The sequence below is a fragment of the Cyprinus carpio genome, chromosome B2 (assembly GCF_018340385.1).
Source record: "Cyprinus carpio isolate SPL01 chromosome B2, ASM1834038v1, whole genome shotgun sequence".
Classification (NCBI taxonomy): Eukaryota; Metazoa; Chordata; class Actinopteri; order Cypriniformes; family Cyprinidae; genus Cyprinus; species Cyprinus carpio.
Genome location: NC_056598.1, coordinates 11,399,660 through 11,417,986, shown reverse-complemented (window position 1 = coordinate 11,417,986; position 18,327 = coordinate 11,399,660). Strand labels below are relative to the sequence as shown.

The following is an 18,327-nucleotide window of genomic DNA, read 5'->3' as shown; positions in this document are numbered from 1 at the left end:
AGGAGGATGTTTGTCATGTACAACACTAAAGTACTTTAGCATGCTGTTGGAAAACGGGTCGGTCCTGGTGCAGACAAGTCAGAACGGTCCCTATGTTCCTGATATGCAAAGGGGCCCGAAATGTGTAAATAGTGGAAATTTGATTGATGTTCTACTTGATAAGACAGAAGAACATGTTTTCATTCCTTGTGGAAAAGAGACTGGGCAGTGATGAAGCAAATAACTATTTGGTTACTGCAATTATTTTGAAGTTTTATTGATTAATGATTTCTTATTGGCCCTCAGAAACACAGCTGAGGAAATGGATCTGGCAGGCTTCTTCATTTATTCCCTTCCCCATGTACAGTCTCTGAGATTATTTAGTGTTCACCAGGCGAGTTATTCTCAGTTTGTTCAATTCATGTTTGCATTCGCTGACTTCGGTATCTTGAATCTCTGTGGAAAAAGTTAGATTAATTATAAACGGCAGTTTTCGACAGCTGCGCCCAGTTTATTTTGGAAAATTTTGTGAACCTGGGATGGGTTTCTTTGAACCTAACCCCTGTTATGAAAGGCACCTTAGGACACATTGTAAAGACAAATCACAATAAATGGCTCTGAAAAGGGTATGAGGGAAGGAAACGCAACCCTATTTTGATGATAAATGGCAAAGAGTGGGCAAGAACCCAGCGCTCTGTTGGTTTGATTGCTGTAGTAGCCTAAACACATAACTGCCATGCATAGCAGTATGATAACGTTTGTAAATTTAGGAAATGTATTAAAAATAAGATGCCATGACACTGTTATAAAGCTCCACTAGTGGTAAATAAATTGGGCTTTATTTAGAAAGGTGTATGCCTGTATAAAATGTGCTAATATAAAATAACCCAGGCAAAAAAATTAAGTTTAATCAGGCAGATGATTGGTCCATGTTAATGAATATTGTGAGATGACATGCTGCTTTGGCGCAATCAAGATGTAGTGTTGAAGACTTGCTCTCGTCATTGTCAAAGTTGGTCTTACAAATGACTGATAACATTTCTGTAAATCTGTTTTGTGCATTTTGGAAAAACGTTCTGTGGCATGAAAACTGAAAACTTTCTGAAAGCACTATATGCTGATGTTTTTCTGGTTTGCACATGTTGAAAAAGTTTACCCTCATTATCATGCTGTTTGACTTTCATATATAGTATTTTAGGAGGTCTGCTAATTTATAACTCTTTTATTTCACAGATAAAGGTGTGGAGCCCACTGTAAAAGTCAGTAAAGTCACTAGTGTTTCTGTCAAAACCACTGTCAAAACCACTGTGACCAAAGGTAGAAACTATTTCTTCCTTTGTGACAATTATTGGGGACTGGTGAAATAATCAATGGGCTCGCCGGTGGGCACTAACATCCTTAACGCTCAATCCATCTGGGCTTTATTTTATTTATTTTTAATTTTTTGGGATAATCAGTTTTACTGCACAGGCAGCCTGTGGTATCAGCTGGAAATTACGGTGATGGGCGTCCTAATATTTCTTCAACCTCATGTAATTCCTGGAGCTAATGCAGCTTTCTAGTTCATACTGTTTGAATAGGTTGGGCTTTGTGGGTTTGGCCTGAGGGTCATTCAGCGTGGCCTTGAAGTTTCCAAAAAATTGTCAAGCACAGAACCACCGGGCCTAACTGATGGTCTTGTGTTTCAGAGCCGGTGGTGGAGGGCCCTGTCTCCGTGGGACGAATAGTAGGCTCAGGTACAGCCTCACTGCAAAGAGTGCACTCTGGTCAACATGAGAACCCCAGCAGGCCGGGTAGTCCTGAGATAATGTCCTTCAATACATTACACACGAAAAAACCCTTTCACACCAAATGCAACACAAAAAGGAACAAAAAACAAGCCAATGAAGTCTTTTTACACTGACAGTGCAGCAAATATTTGTCAAGAGAATAAAGCAAATTTGTCCCAGAACAACAGGTGGAGCTGAATGACAGCGAAGCTCACACTGACCAAAATGGATACCTGAATGGTGCCCCGCTGTATGCCTGACAAGTTTCTAGTTATTGTTTCTAGGCACAATAACTGCAGTGTTTTATTTGTTTTACACACAAGCAGCTGCGTAAATGCAGCCTTAATGGGCATAAGAGACTTCTTGGAAAAACAAAAACAAAAAAACCTTACCATCCCCAAACTTTTAAATGGTAGTGCATATGCAATCAATATTACTCAGATCTTTTTGGTCGGTGTGCTTTCATCACCAGGTGAAACAAAAAATCTTCACCACACAACACAATATTGACAGCAAAAGTTGTGAATAGCTGCATAAGAGTCAATTGTTTCCATTCAAAATTTTGTATGTCACACTTGGTGTGAAAAGGTCTAAAGATACTGTACATGGGTCATTTTTAGGAAATGTTTTTCCCCGTCTTATTTGAAAAGGTTACTACTGAACTTTCAAGAAATCACATTTGCAGGCCCAAAGCATCGGGTCCATAACTACCATAGACAGTGAATTTATTTACCATCAGTATTCCTGCGCTTTTTACCAACATCATTTTTTTCCGTAACTGAGTTGAATTTGAACAGTGTAAGTATAAACAATGAAATGGTGATAAAGTCTCCAAGAGAAACTTATTTAAAATGTGGTATTTTTTTTATTTTTTTAATGTGGCGATAAAGATAATTTCAATTTTAAAACCGACAGTAAAATCATTTTTGAAATACTTCATAGTTAATGTATGTTTTTATATTATTTTTTTATTTTAAGTAAATCCATTAAAATGTAACAGTGTTTAATAGGGATTAATAGGGACAAATTGCCTCATATATTCCCATGAAAAATAGTAAGTATATACAGTCATGGAGACGCATCCAGTACCAGTAACCACATCTTAGCCTTCAGAACTCAGAATGAATGTCTTTATGCCTAGGGCATAATGTGTTGCTTATAAATGTATAATGAGTTTTCACCTTTCATTTTACAAAGACTTGTACAACATATAAATCACAGTGATTTGCAGGCTGTCAATGTCATAACCATATTAGACCTACCAGACCTTTAAAGACATTGGACCTCATTCTTGAAATTTTAGTAAATATATGAGTAAATTTGAAGTAATTTGCATGCAAAATGGGAAAAGCTAAAACACTCTCGTCCTGATTCACAAACACATTGTATACCTCAGATTAGTTAAACATGTGGATACTACTGGTGCTCATATAGCAATCAAAAGGAAGCATGCTATGCGGCTGTCTATTTTTTTTTATTAGCAATTTATTGTATTTTTTTATTTTGCATATAACTAATTAATTTTACTTAATGAAATTCCTAAATGCAGTTTTGGGAGGTGTGAAACCATTTTTCAATTAGCTGCTCTGACATCAGTTGTTTTAACTCTACCAACATAATTTAAGTATCTTGCCATTCATATTCATTTCCCAAACAATAGTAAAGCATGGGGGTTTATTTGAGCTTGAGATGAGGTCACTTCCTTCACTGCAGATAGCAAGCCAAATTTAACCAAAGGTTACACTCCGTTTACCTTAGTTTAACCTTAATATCTTAACAAACAAACTATATGATAAATTAATTTGTGAAATATTATTACATATAGTTTTATCAAAATGCAGTGTCATCAGTTTGACAAAAAAAAACAACAACAACAAAATGTTTTGTGGTTTACACACTATTTATATGTGGTTGGGAGCAAGTGTACATTTTTTTTTGTGTGTGTTTGTACCAACTAACATTTTGAAAATTCTGAAAATTTCAGCTTTCTGAATGTTAAAAAAATAATTCTCCTCGTGTTAAATGAATGAGGCCCATTGTGTGTACTTGGTGTTTTTTCCCCTGCAAAATCCAATTTTACATCCCTGTGAAACTGTAAACAAAGACTTGGGCCACCGTCTGAAAGGGTTTAAGACACACTTTAAGTTAAGACACCAAGTTAAGACACACTTGGAGGGTCTGTCATAGCAAATGGCCAATTTCAAGTTGCTGTGAATAATAGCATCTGCTAAACGTTCCTTTTGGTTTCAGCAGTGGTCACTTTCTAACCAGTTCCTCCTCTCCATTCTGCAGCATCTGTTTAGAGACTTGAGCATCAGTGGAGTTCTCAAACTCTCCCTTTCCATGCCTTAGTGCCATCTGATAAGCAATGCTGATGCTAATGAGAATGTAGCAGCTGAAGTAATGTCATGTTTTGATTCACATTTACCTGTTCACCAGTCCTTTTACTGAGCCCATTATTTCAGTCTGCTTGGTAAATTATTGGTCTTTTGTGAAATGTGTGTTTGTTTTTAGCTGCACTGCTCTGGCTATCACCGTAAGCATGCTAAAAGTCAAACCTGTTGAAGAAATGAAGTAGGCATACTTAAGTATGCATAGCAATCTGTTTTGGTTTTTAAAGCTTTTACCTTTTCCCCCCACTCACACTTTTGTTTTTTCTCTCTTTTTTTTTTAAAGGCTTCGCTACATTGACACCTATGGTCTAATGAAGCCTGCATAGGTGGACAGCTGCTTTTTAACACATTTTCCCAGCTGAACTGTGGAATGTTTTGGCTGCTTTGATCTAATATCGCTGCAACTTCTACATACACTAAAATCCTTTAGATGCTGACATAACTATGAGATCTGTATGAATGTTAACGTATCATTAACATCTTTAGTTGTCTCAAAATGCACTATACATGCATTTTGACAGGATGAAGGCATAACAAGAGAGGATCTACAAGGTGTTTTTTTTTTTTTTTTTTTTTTTTTTTGACTGATGTTATGAGTTAATGCTAATTGTTATATTTCTCTTTGCAGAGTTTGATAAGCAAGGGTTCTTGCTGAATCTGGACACAAAGCTGTAAGTATTCTGTATTCCTTCCTTATACATTTCACCAATAGATAGAAAACTTACTTTAACCAGTTTCAAAAGTTTTTTTTTAATTCATTTGAATTATTTAATCAGTTTATTTAAAATAAATATTTATATAAATATATTCATGATTTAATGATTTAACTATTTATTTTTCACAACATTACTTATGCTCTAGTTTTGTTCAGTCATCCTTAAGTGCAAGCAATTTATTTCTAAAGATACGAATGTTATTGCTGTTCCAGAGTAAATTGCCTTTACACAAAAGTTCAACAAAAGTTATATACACTACTGCACTTTACTTTAGTGGAAACTTTTTCTTCAGGATTCTTTGATGAATAGAAAGTTCCAAAGAATATCGTATATGTGTAGTAGAAAAATTTTGTCATTTTATAAATGTGTTAACCATCACTTTTAATCAATTTAAGGTGACTTTACTGAATTAAAATATTTGTAAAAAAAAAAAATCTTACTGAACCTGTAATCTATCAAGTGGTTGTAACAGTAATGAAATATAAATAGAAACAAAATCTAGGGTACTAAGTAGTCTTAAAAGTCTCAAAAGCAATAAAGGCTTTTGGCCTCATTCAGTACCATCAGTGTCTTTGTGCAATCTTTTCCACTGACCTTGTATGAGGTGTTAAGGTGTGATGTATTATAGGTCTGTGTGTGGTAGGTATATGTTTACATTTCATCTTTGAAGCAGCCAAACTCTCAGACTCTCACCTCGCCCTAATTTCTCCGTGTTAAGTATCAGAGAAGACATGTCTCTCCACACCATGCACACATACAATAAGCAAAGCCTTCGACAGGTTTAGATTTCATTGACGCTGTGAGCAAAAACTGTCTGTGTGGTGCACTTCATCATTCAGCTGGCCTCAATCCACCGTCCTCTCTGCTGCTTAAAGACTCAGAGCTGTCACGACAGCAAAATACGACACTGACCCATTGGGCCAACCACTTAATCAAAATGAAGGCTTCAGCAAATAAGTGTCTTGTGGCTTCTATTTTAACCGTTGAAAAGGTGCTTAGTGTGGGACAGTGTGATTTGGTGTTGAAATCTGTGGCTTTTTAATTAACAATTTAATCTCAGAGATCATAGATTTTTAATGTTTTACTGTTACTTCAGAATTATTAATTACATTGATCAATTCAGGTGGTAAAAATAAGTTCAATGTACTTAATGTGTTCATATTGTATTGCAAAAGACTTTTGCTGCTATTGAGGTGGGATACGGCTAGGGACAGGTTTGGTGGTATGGGTAGGTTTATGGGTGGGTTAAGTTGTAAAGGATGGGTTAACAGTGTAACTATAAATGTAATTACATACAGGTATTTTTAAATATAAGTACAATGTAAAAACATGTATGTACACAATAAGTGCATTGTATCAAATGATTCATTTAAATGTAAGTGCATAGCAGTTAAGGCCACCAAATATAAAGTGGGACCAAAAACACTAAATTATTAAAGTAAGGCACCTACAATGAAGGCAATAAACATTATTTTTTTTTAATATTACACTATTTACATGGCATAACTCTGTCTAAGCATTGTTTGTATTGAGGCAAACTTCTGTCACGCATAACCAGATGTTTATTCATCTAGAAAAGTAGGCAACTTCATAGCTTCATAGAATAATAAACAGTTTTTATGGAATAATTTGTCTAAGTACTTCACATTTCTGCTTCTAAACAACCCAGAACACTGGCCCTGTTTAGTTCCATTGTAAGTGTGTAACCAGTTTTTGCCTTTTTCCCCTATAAAAAAAAAAAAAAAAACTGATGGGCAAGTCAAAATTGTTTTCTGTGCTGTTAACATCATGTCAAATATGCTGTCTTTTAGAGTGCTTTTTGAGCTTGGAACATTCTTTCAGAATAAAAGTATGAAATAAACACACTCACTGTTTGTGCAGCCAGCAAAATGTGTTGCATTCCTATTGTTTGACTATTTCATTTATTTAACACATCAGCGATAAACTGAGTTTCTCAAAAGTAATCCATCACATCCTGCTCTAGATGTCATCCATCATGTGCCAGGCTAGAAAAAAACAATATACCTCAGATTCACCATTACTCTTTAGCATAGTTATGCTGCGTGATATTCCTGTCTAATTAAAATGAATTTCTTCTTTCTTCTCTTCTCTAACTGTCTACAGGCCTCCGGAGTTGGTGTACAAGTACGGAAACCTTAGTGAAGGATCCTGCAAACCCGGCTATGCAGCAGCCAAAATGAGTGCTATCTATCCAAAGTATGAACAGATGCATTGCAAACTGGAACGTTTTGTTTTTCTCTAAGACACATTAGGTAATGTTGAAATTTTTAGAATAAACTTATTGATAGATGTTTTCTCTAACATAAAAAAGGTCTAAATATAAAATAAATAATTTCTTAAAAAGCTGAATAGCAGAAAAAAATTCTGATACTTGCATTGAGGTCTATAAATTGGTTTAATGCTAGATATGGTTGTATTTTGAGGAAAGGTATTTCATATTTCAAGGGAAGGATATTTGAAGATGAAAGTTGGATGGAAGTTTGTTTAGAAGAATACAAAGAGGCTTTGGCTGAATCTTGTGTGCCTTTTTTAAACCTGCTTTTGTTCTGCGAGGCTTTGTGATATTGAGCCAACAGAATGAAGTACAAACTCTGTGAATTGACGACTGCTTTGTTAAAGATTTACTGCTTTAGCTCTGATTTACCAAGTTCCTCATGTGTTCAACTCTCCCTGGTTTCGCCCGTCACCCTTCGAGAGACACTGTCACTTCTCCGTTACGAAGCCCCTGAGGCCAGTCTCATAGTATCTCTTACTGAACAGAAACCTTCTCCTCTGATCCTTTAAGTCCTTGTTAATTTGTGACCTACCACAACAAACAACCACTTCCGCTTGCTCGCCAGCTCCACAGTGCGCCTGTTGTATCTCAGTTTGGACGTGGACAGTGATTCTGTCTTTGCGGCTGAGAGGAGAAAGCCCTGTCAAGCAGCCACTGTGAAGGACCGAATGAGTCAACTTCTTCAGTTTGACTAAATCCTCAGAGCGCTCCGCAACCCTCAATGATGTCACACAGCACTCAGCGACCCTCGGTGACGTCACAGGCCTTTGATGGAACTTTCCATCTTTGCTGGCGTCCGTGTTCCATTGTTCCCTCATCTTTAGGCTGGCTATTGTTAGCACAAGTAATTTTTCCACTACAGCATGCCCAGCGATGATAAACATTAAGCATCACGGTTTGGTTTGTTCATGGATATTTCTTTCATCGCCATATGATTGTTTAGAAATAGCCTTTCCACCAATCAAGCAAGATTATTTTGGAAAGGATTTGAGCAGCTATCACAAAACAGCAACTATCACACAATAGCAACAGCAATATTTAGTCCAAGTCAGATGGTTGCCCTGGATTGGTTTAAACAAAAACGGACTAAACAAAAATATTAATTTCATGGAATAACATTTTAAAGAAGAGAGAATAAAGACATTTTGACAACAACAGTGACGAGTTCATGTTGCAGAAGATGTAGTTTTGGTGTGTCCTTATGTCTCTAGGGTCAGCACAAGCATTAACAGAGCAATGACTGAATTGGTGCCTGAAACTTTTTAACAAGCCCCCAATTAACCGCATATGTGTTAACGGTGTCTACAATGTGCCTCTAATTAACACGTGTGATGGATCAAGCTTCTCAGGGTCTTTGTTTATCTTTTGGGGTCAAAAGGCACTTCTGCCACATCATTACAACACAAATATTTAAGCGTTTTTCTTGTGTGATAAATTATTTATAATGATGTTTAGGATACATTGATTCAGTTTAGATATTTCCAGAATCTGAACTAAATAACGGTTGAAACTTTTTATGTCATTTTTGAATGTATAAAATGGAGAAAGGTATTGTACAAAAATTTAAATTGAAAGTTGCAGTCAGTAACTTTTTGCAATAAAGTTTTTGTTTACATTCAATATACAGCATTTAATTGTTAATTAACTAATAATTATATAATTATAAATATTCATTGATAATACAACAATGTTAATTCATAAAACTTTTGTAAAACATGCAAGTATATGTAGAAATTAACATGAGATTAATACATGTTGAAAAAAGATGATATGATTCCTAATGCATTAACTAATGTAAAATTAATTGAATTTTATTGTATAAAGAGTATATTTTTTTTATTTAGCTTCTAAGACAACAGAATTGTGTCCTCGTGTTTGGATAAAGAACTTTAAGACTAAAATTTAAGTGTCACGGAGTATAATTTTACTTTTATCCGTGCATTTTCACAGTAAATAATTCCGTTGAATAGACAAATATGGATTTGAACCATCGTCAACCTCTTTTTCTTTTTTTTTTTTTTTTTTTTGCATAAAGTAGGGATGGTCCTGTTAATTAATACCCACTTGGCATGTTAAGCATGTGATCATTTGGGCAATCACTGGTCTCGCCCTTTAGGAGTTACATTTTATTGGGGAATCACTGCGTGTGTAGGAAAGCACCTGAAGCCATGTGATCCCACCCTCTGTTAGTTTACCCCTTGAATCCACTTTATTTTCAACACCTCCACTCCTTTCCCAAAATTGTTTGTATTGGACTCTTAAATCAAATGTCTTGGTTGAACTTGAGCGGGCGGTTATGAAAATACAGCCCCCAGTGAGAGATAGCCATGAGGAAATGAGCACAATGTGCACAGGCCTCCTGTTCAGGACCCTTTATAACAAGCAGACGCCTGTCTGTCTTTAGGCCTGAAGCTCTCAACCAGTTATTTATAATGGGAGTTAGTCCGCACCCCACAAGCCACAAGTTAATTAATCTTAGTTTGTTTTAGCAAGGTCTTGCTTTGTCTGCCTTTATCAGGTGATATAAGGAGAGGATCCGATGCAACGTTTTTTCCTTTCTTCTTGACACTGTCGGACATCCTTTGGCCTTAAGCAATTAGCGCATGAAATAGACACACTTTTATCAGAGACTGTTAAACCGTTGCCAATTGTGTTCCCATTCATTTTCTAAACTTATTTCCTGTCGCTGCTCTTTGACATTTTCTTCAATTGACATCTTTGTCCTCACTTTCCCCACATATTGGACATTGTTGTGGATTAAGGTGGTTTAAAAGCAACTGGCGGTCTCCATTACTAAAAAGGCTGTGAACTTGTGCCACTCTGTACTTTGGAAAGAACTGTTGGGAAAGCGGTTCTGCTTTTTTTTTCCCCCCAGAAAGCACAACCTTTATTTTAAATGACCCGTCTGTTCTCTTTACTGACCCATGATTAGTCTTTTGAGTTTTCTTAAGGGGGCGTAATTTTTTTCAAACCTTCTGTACCTCTCGACAAGCTCTCCTTGTTAGTCCCCCCCCACCCCACCCCAAACCAATCTACTGCAATTTTCTAACTTAATCGTAAAAGACCTGAGAAAGAAAGGGAAAAAAACTGAAAAATGATCCAATAACCTCATGTTTGTAAATGAATAATGACCCTGCTGAGTTGGGAGGGTCATAAAAACAGACATCCATCGTGTGGCCACACTTCCAGAAGCAGAAAAGAGTCATGTTTGTAGAAAATGCATCTGCTGTCTGAGACTTACTCGGTTCTTATTAAATTGAATCATTAAATGACCCCTGAAAAGGATTTAGTTTTTGAAAAATGTAGTTGCTTGATGGCTTCTGAAAGTTCACACTGCCTACCGGCACCTTTGAGCGGCTCAGTGTTCCACTTCCTGGAGATTTCCCATTTGGATTGCTTTAAATGTTGTAGAAATGCCCTTTGGTAGCAGGCGGAGTAGATAAGAAATGACAGTGAGGATCTGCGGGTCAGAGGCCCAGGCATTCATCGTTGCGTTTGCACATCTAGCCTTAAGATAGGAGTGTGCTGGGAAATGGCCTCCGGGTAGGGTATCCCCTGACTCCTCTCGAGAAGGGGTGAACAGAGGCCTGGCTTTGTGATTGATTGGTGCTGGTTCAGCCACACTGTTTTAAACTTTAACCACAGGCCAAAGCAGACACAAAGTGAGACCTCTCACAGACAAAAGCCCCTTTTGACTCCCCACCTCCTGAAGTCCGGGAAGTGAATGTGTTGTTTGCCTATATGTTATTAGCCCTTTTGATATGGAATTGACATGTTGCTATGGAGACATTTTTGGTACTGTGCAAAATTTGCTGAATGAATAATATAATTTAAAATAGAATTTATGTGAAAAATAGTTATTATTCTGAATGTTAGTTGTCCTTGGTAATTTTCATTATATTATATTTATTATGCTTTTGCAGGTTTAATAAGCCAGCTTCCATGTTTCTGGACCGAAACTTTAAGCGACTTGCAAAAGTTACAAACTATTTACCTCCATTTGGATTCAAAACACAAGGTATGTATCCATTTTAAAATTAATTTATCACAGACTTTGGGCTGGATTTACTAAACGGGGCAAATTAAGCATTAGAGTGTAGTTATATAAACACTTAGACTGGGGGGGTGGTTCTGCGTGTGATTTACTAACAATGCACACATTAAAGAACACAGACTCAGCCTTCCATATTGACCAGCGCAATCTACCAAGAGCAGCGCAAATTACCACCTGCTTTAAGACATGCTTTTTTTGGGCGTTAAATAATGGCACAAATACCAGTAATTTGACAAGGGCAAACATTAGTAAATCCTGTTGCGTGATTCTTTTTAATACTCTCCTCACATAAATTTTGCATCTTAAAGGAAAACTCCTACAAATGCATATTCAGGCTCAAAAATAACTGTCCACGCCTTTTTAGTGCAAATTCTTCACTGCACGTCTTTAGTAAATCCTGACAGTAGTCTTTTATCGGCAAAGGACGGTTTGCACTGGCTCAAGCTGTTAGTAAATCTGGCCCTTTGCCCCTTAACAACAAAATGTTGTCCAAATGCTTTCTTGTTTCCAGAAATGAATGAACCAGTTATTTTAATGAATACTTAAATAAAAAAAAATAAAAAAATAAAAAAAAGTTTGAATCAGTCTGTAGCACTTTTGAGGACTACACCGGATTTATTTTTTATTTATTTATTTATTTTTAGTCCTGCTTTCTCAATTTTCTAAAAAAAAAAAAAAAAAAAAAAAAAAATTATATTTTGTCCACAACTTTTATATTTTGTTCTGTTCCCACCCCAAATGCATGCAGGTAACAATTTTTGTTTTATAAAAAAAAAGTGTGGGCAATTTAGTCATGCTGGATGCATCACATTTGCATAGACTGTGCCATTTCAATTTACCATTGGTTGTTTGCCAAATTAAAATGTCAGAGGGGATGATAAAATGATTAAATGTAATTTAGTTTCCATTTTTTATGTTCCTGTTAATTTTGTTTGTTTTTGTTTTATGTTTTTGTTCCTTGAAGCAGTTCAGAGCCCTGGCTTGATAGACAATAATGCACTGGTCCTAAAAATTATTCTAATGATAAATTCCAAATGATTTAATCTATTGGCATGCATGTTTCTTTATAGCTTTAGGATGCCAAACTCTTATTATGTTTAAGCATTGCACCACAGGTTCAGGAGTGACTTAGTGTGTACGTGGCCAGATGCATTGCACAGTATGGCAGACATTTATGTACTTCAGTGATGTGGGGGTTTATTCCATTCAACAGAGAACAAGAACTTCATTCTACTGAGCTTTGTGAATGTATCAAAGAGAATGAGACCTTTGGAAAAGACCTGTAGATAAGGCAACGGTTTCTTGAAACCAATTGGTTGTTAATGTAATCCACCGTTGTCTGCTTGAAGCCTTTTTTTCCCCTCTGTCTGAAAAGATGATTACATCTTAGATTTCAGCACATTGTCAAATGTTCCAGCACTTGAGGGCAGCGGGCACATAAGGGTACCTTGAATGTAACCTTTGTGTTCAGTTAAGGCCTGCCGTGTCCACACACATAAAGACTTTCAAAAGAGCAGGTCCCATGTTTACATTACACCTGGTTTTTGTTTGCTGCATGGATCGTGAGCCTAGCGTGACTTCACTTTTAACTTTATTCATTTGGAAAGGTTGATACGTGTGGATCTTGAATAGAGCTTGACAAAGGTTCTCAAGTTGTGGGCCAGAAAGGCATAAAAATAGATGTCTTATTTCTGCACTACCAATTCCAATATAAGCGATCCCTATGGCCACCTACGACTTTGTGATTTCTGCTCTTGATTACATCGCCCTCAGTGGAAAACATCCAGTCAAAGCATTGCACATGGTCCGTAGGGTAATCCCAACATCCTTCACAGAAGGGAGAACCAAATACCTCAAAAGAGAATAAACCATTAGGGCTGTTTTGACTGTAAGTTTGGCCTTTTATAAGTGCCTTACAGTATTAAGTAGCCTCTTAAATGTCTCCAGTGACTCAGGATAAAGTGTCACTTTCGGCTACTTCAGTGAAGTTCCTCTAATACTCGCAATGAATTATACTGAACTAGTTTATGAGTGTGTTTGATCAGTTTTTAAACAAAAAAAATAATATTTTTGACAAACATCCTATGAAAGAAATGTCATTATGTGACTCGAAGTCTCAGAGGTCACACTCCAGATGAATTAGTGATATGGCCCCTAAAAGTACTGTATTTGCATCAAACCCGACTATTTCTGCTGTATTTCAGAGCGTGATTTTCCACTTGCCAAAACAGTGTATGTTAAAGATGAGGGGCTCGTTTGTTTTAACTGCCAAGAGTGATACTTGGCTGAAATGTGTATGCCGTTTATCTCAAAACAATTTGAACCTATTGCTCTTCCCATTTCTTTCTGAAACGGTGATATATATATATATATATATATATATATTTTTTTTTTTTTCTCGTTTCTTATTCCAGTGTGGTCCCGCCACTGTTTATGTAGTCCATGGTGATGCTTGATGTGAGCCGTCAGCGCTTTGTCCAAACAATGACGGCTACTCCCTGATGGTTTTTAATCATTAAGGTTACAGTTTAGGGTCAATACAAATTTTAAGCTCTTACGTTATCTTTTGCACTACACCGACTGTTGTGTTTATGGAGGGCAAATCAATTTACAGAAGGTTCTCACATGCGGTATTGTTGAAATCACAAGGACGACATCGGTACATCCTATTATGTTTGTCTCCCAATAACATAGCGTCTATGCCAATAAAAAAGATAAGCTCACATGTGAGCTCTTTGTTGTCAGAAACAGTAATGGTAGCTATTAAGGTAGATGCTTTCAAACCACCAGACCAAGAAAAAAAAGAAAGAATTATGTACAGATGTACATTTGGTGCCGTACACGTACTGCAAAATGCCTAGCAGACCTCCCAAAGTGTTTCCCTCTGTGTTATGCCTTCTTGACTTTTGTTCATTGGATTATAGTTAGGGTCAAAAACGTATGTTGGGAAAATGGGCAAGGGTGTGCACATTTCACGTCACTGAATTAGCTCTTTTCCAAACTGTTTTCCTGTCTTTGGACTTTTATAGTATGCATACTGATGCTTTTAGGCAACTCAATGGGCCACGCTTATGCACCCTTACTAGGAAAACCGGTGTCTTCACTGACATCAGGTGACATAATGTGTGGCAGCCATGAATGCCTGCGATGGTATCGGAGGAATGATCGCTATGGCCAAACAGATCTGTGAATTTTCTGAAAGTCTCTGGCACAGGAATTTTATTTGTTTGCAAATGACATTCCACTTCTGTTTTTTCAAAGTGTCAGTAACCTATTTTCATTTGCTAATACAACTTCCAGGAGTGAATAACACAATCATGCTCCTCCATCAGACCACCAGGAGTGTGGATGATTGATGAAGAAAATCATTTGATTCAGATCAGTGCCATAACCATCTAGAGTGGTTTTTGTTTCATGGCTTTGTTCTTTCTTGTTTATCTTTCTACAGAAAGAATCATAGATGTTATATTATCTACCACAAAGAAGTATGGACTGGGTCCAGATTTAGATAGGTAAGACTTTTGAAATGCATCACTACAAATTCTTTTGCCTAAAGGTCCGTGTCCAAGAGTTCTGCTCATTTTTATATACACGATCTTGCAAAAGTCTGGGGTTGTTACAATTATTTTTATTCATTCATTTCCTTTGTTTTTTTTTTTTTTTTTTTATTTTTTTTTTTTTTGGAAAGCCTTCATCAAGGCTACTTATTTTTTTATCAGAAATACTGTAACAACAGTAATATTGTGAAATACACATATTACGGGTTATATTACAATGTAATATAACTGAGTTCTGTTTTAATGTTAATGTTACTTATTCCTGTTATGGCAAAGCTGAATTCTCAGCATCCATTACTCAAGTCTTCAGACTCAAAATAACCCTTCAGAAATCATTCTAATATGCTAATTTGATCCTTAAGAATTTCTTATTTTAAACGAGAAAAGATTTACTGCTTCATATTTTTGTGGAAACTGTGATGTGAATGTTTTTTTTTTTTCAGGATTCTTATACTTTTAAGGACAGCTTTTATTGAAATAGCAATCTAACCATCTAGATAATCCAATTTACTTAATGCTGTCGCCGAACAATAAGATTGTTTCACATTTCAGAAGTTACACAGTCCCTTTTGAAAGCATATTTGCTTAAAAAAAAAAAAAGACCCCAAACTTTTGAGAAGCACTGTATGTATATGTGTGTATAATTACTTTTTTTTTTCAAGCATAAAACATTCTGTTTGTCTCTGATTGTCAATGTTTGCATAATGCATGTATATAATTTTTTTTTTTTTTTTTTACCTGACCTAACTGTGCAACTATGCTTGTGCAATTTTTTTTATATACTGATTATGGTTGTAAAGATGTATGCAATTTTGTTCTCTTTGCAGTTTGAGTTGTAAAAGATGTATAATAGTAGGTAATGGCGGTATCCTTAGCAACAAGTCTTTAGGATCCCGCATTGATGAATATGACGTTGTGATAAGGTGAGTGTCCTCAAAGGCACCTTGTTCTGCTTTTTTAATGACCAAATCAATACACTGAACAAACAAAAGGACTTTAGACACACATGCAGTTGATTTGCACTGATTCTTGGTATATTTATTCTTTAGACTCAACGAGGCCCCAGTGAGTGGTTACACCAGGGATGTAGGTACTAAGACCACCCTGAGGATAACCTATCCCGAAGGGGCCATCCAGAAGACCGAGCGCTATGAGAAAGATTCCCTCTTTGTCTTCTCTGCTTTCAAACCTCTTGACTTTAAATGGTTGAGACAGATGGTCTTCAAAGAGAAACTGGTAAGACAAAATGCAGTAGTATGTGACTATACTGTCTTGTTTCTCTCATTAAAATCTGTTGATTTTTTTTTCTTTCTTCTGTTTTTACACTCTCTAATTTTGAAACAGATTGATGCCAGTTGTTTTCATAGGCCAATTTCAAGTTAAGCCTCCTCCTGTGCTGAATTTTTAGAATTTTACACTTGAAGTCATTCATGAATTTAGAGTAATGTTAATATTGCCCTCCAACAAAATGCATTGTATTGGAATTTTTGTGGTTAAAGGATTTTGATTAGGAATAGTTATTGAAGGACTTATTGTTCAAGGACTTTGTCTCGTTTTTAGCGAGTGGTAAAACATTCTCCTTCCAGGTTTGACTGACATCTAGTGAATTAGCCTCTTAATCAGAAGGGTCGGCCCGTCTGAATGAGCTCTCTCTTATCTCACACAGTTTTAATGACTCTGGCTCCATCCCATTTCTTATCACACAAAGAGCAAGCATAAGCACTCTGTTCTCCTCTGAAGTCAGTTGACTCGGCTACTCAAGGAGGGTTTTTTGTTTCTTTTTTTTTTTTCCCATTCGTCTGTCATGTAATCATGGTCAAGGCGTTTGGTCGGCATGTGTGGCTTCTCCCATGATCTCCCTTTTCCAATATACTTGTCTTCCTCAGCTGCACACCTGTTTGCGAATCTGGCAGCAACGTGCCTCAGGAGTTCCCATACAGCACAGCTGCTGGGCTTTCAGGGGACCAGTGCTGGATTTGTTTTACAGGGTGACATTTGTCAATGTGCAAGAGACTCGGCAGAGGAAGAAAAATAAGGAGCTATTTGATTACTCCCCTCCCCTCCTGCCCCTGAAAGAGCCTGTTTTGTCTGAACATCTGATCGTAACAAGCTGGACAGTGGAAAGTGCTCAGATAATTGATCTGCCCTCTGGCTTCTGATACATTGGCTTTGATCTCATGGAAGGAAGAATTTCCTTTACCAAATCAGGGGTCAAGAAAGCTCCAGTGTGTCTGCCATAATGTTAGAAACCACGTTCAGAGAATGATGACTGATGAAAACTGCAGTATTAGGTAACTAAATAGCTTTTTTGAATTAGAAAGCGGAAAATTGAACGTTAATGCTATACTGGAATCTAATAGGTAGGTTCTTGGTTGTAAAAATGGTTGTAAATGGGCAATATTTAGACAGCCAAGTTAATGCAGGAATATTCCAAATACTTGACATAACTACTTGCTAATAAGAAAAGATAAGCATAACTCTTTCCATTGGTCATATACATTTACTTTCATACCATAAATATGTTAGTGCCACGTTTACATCACAGTGTCAGTGACATATTCTTAACACACACACACATATACACACTGCCTCTCAAAAGTTTGGGATCAGTAGGATTTTTATTGTTTTTTTAAAGTAGTTTCTTCTGCTCATCAAGGCTGCATTTATTTGATCAAAAATACAGAAAAAAAAGTATATTGTGAAATCTTACTGCAATTTAAATGGGTCATATGATGTTATTTAAATTTTTTTCTTTCTCTTTGGAGTGTTACAAGCTCTTGGTGCATAAAGAAGATCGGTAAAGTCGAATCGAAGTCGACTAGTCGCTGATGATGTCATTAATGAAAAAAATAATTATAGCTATGGCATATGACACAGCGCTGCCCACGTGGCTACTGCTCCTATAGCAGCTCATTTTTATCAGTTCTTTTGTCTTTGGGTCGTTATATTTCCGACAGCTCATTCTAAATCAGATACAGATAAAGTAGCACAATAAAGATTACATTCATAGGAATGCATTAGTGAGAGCGTTGCGTGTGTGAATTAATTCTACCTGGCAGCGATTCTCTACTAGTGAAGCTGTGGGATCTAGTTAAGAAATATATGCTTGAACTTTTCAGTTTCTAAGCTATTTTATTGAGAAATCACAGAACAGTGTTTATACATTTCCACACTGAATGATTCTGTGTGCGCGCGATCTGTCTGTAGCCTATGTGTGTGCGTTACAGTGCAGCAGCGCATTAGATTAGAATGGAGATTAATTTACTGTACAAATAGGCTGTTTAAAACGTGCATTCTCCCATTCAATATCGAGCATCCAGTAATATAATCACACGTCTTGTGGAGTGCTTTCAAAGCATGCATTTATTTGTCATTTTAACTGTTCAGAAATGGATCGTAAAGTGGAAGTCCTTCAAAGATTTCTTATCCTGTTGTGCCCTCTATAGGACCAGTGACTAGTCGACGTCAAGCTTAAATGGCAGAGCATTGAAGTTGACTAGTCGACTAGTCGATTAGTCGGTGCAACCCCTAAAAGTTGCAAAGACTAAACTCTCAAATCCAAA

General features: G+C 36.6%; 1 protein-coding gene across 9 annotated transcripts in view; it reads left to right on the top strand.

Annotated features, from left to right (window-relative positions):
* Window positions 1–18,327, top strand: part of st3gal3b (ST3 beta-galactoside alpha-2,3-sialyltransferase 3b) — a 53,915-nt gene that overhangs the window by 12,692 nt on the left and 22,896 nt on the right. For 2 of the 9 annotated variants that reach the window (XM_042718030.1, XM_042718031.1), the window contains exons 3-10: window positions 1,213–1,296; window positions 1,668–1,772; window positions 4,770–4,812; window positions 6,982–7,074; window positions 11,077–11,171; window positions 14,656–14,719; window positions 15,592–15,687; window positions 15,814–16,000. In XM_042718030.1, the coding sequence (XP_042573964.1) occupies window positions 1,213–1,296; window positions 1,668–1,772; window positions 4,770–4,812; window positions 6,982–7,074; window positions 11,077–11,171; window positions 14,656–14,719; window positions 15,592–15,687; window positions 15,814–16,000 (767 nt within the window). The remainder of the gene's footprint in view (window positions 1–1,212; window positions 1,297–1,667; window positions 1,773–4,769; window positions 4,813–6,981; window positions 7,075–11,076; window positions 11,172–14,655; window positions 14,720–15,591; window positions 15,688–15,813; window positions 16,001–18,327) is intronic. The other 7 variants (XM_042718032.1, XM_042718034.1, XM_042718035.1 and 4 more) reach the window with 4 other exon arrangements.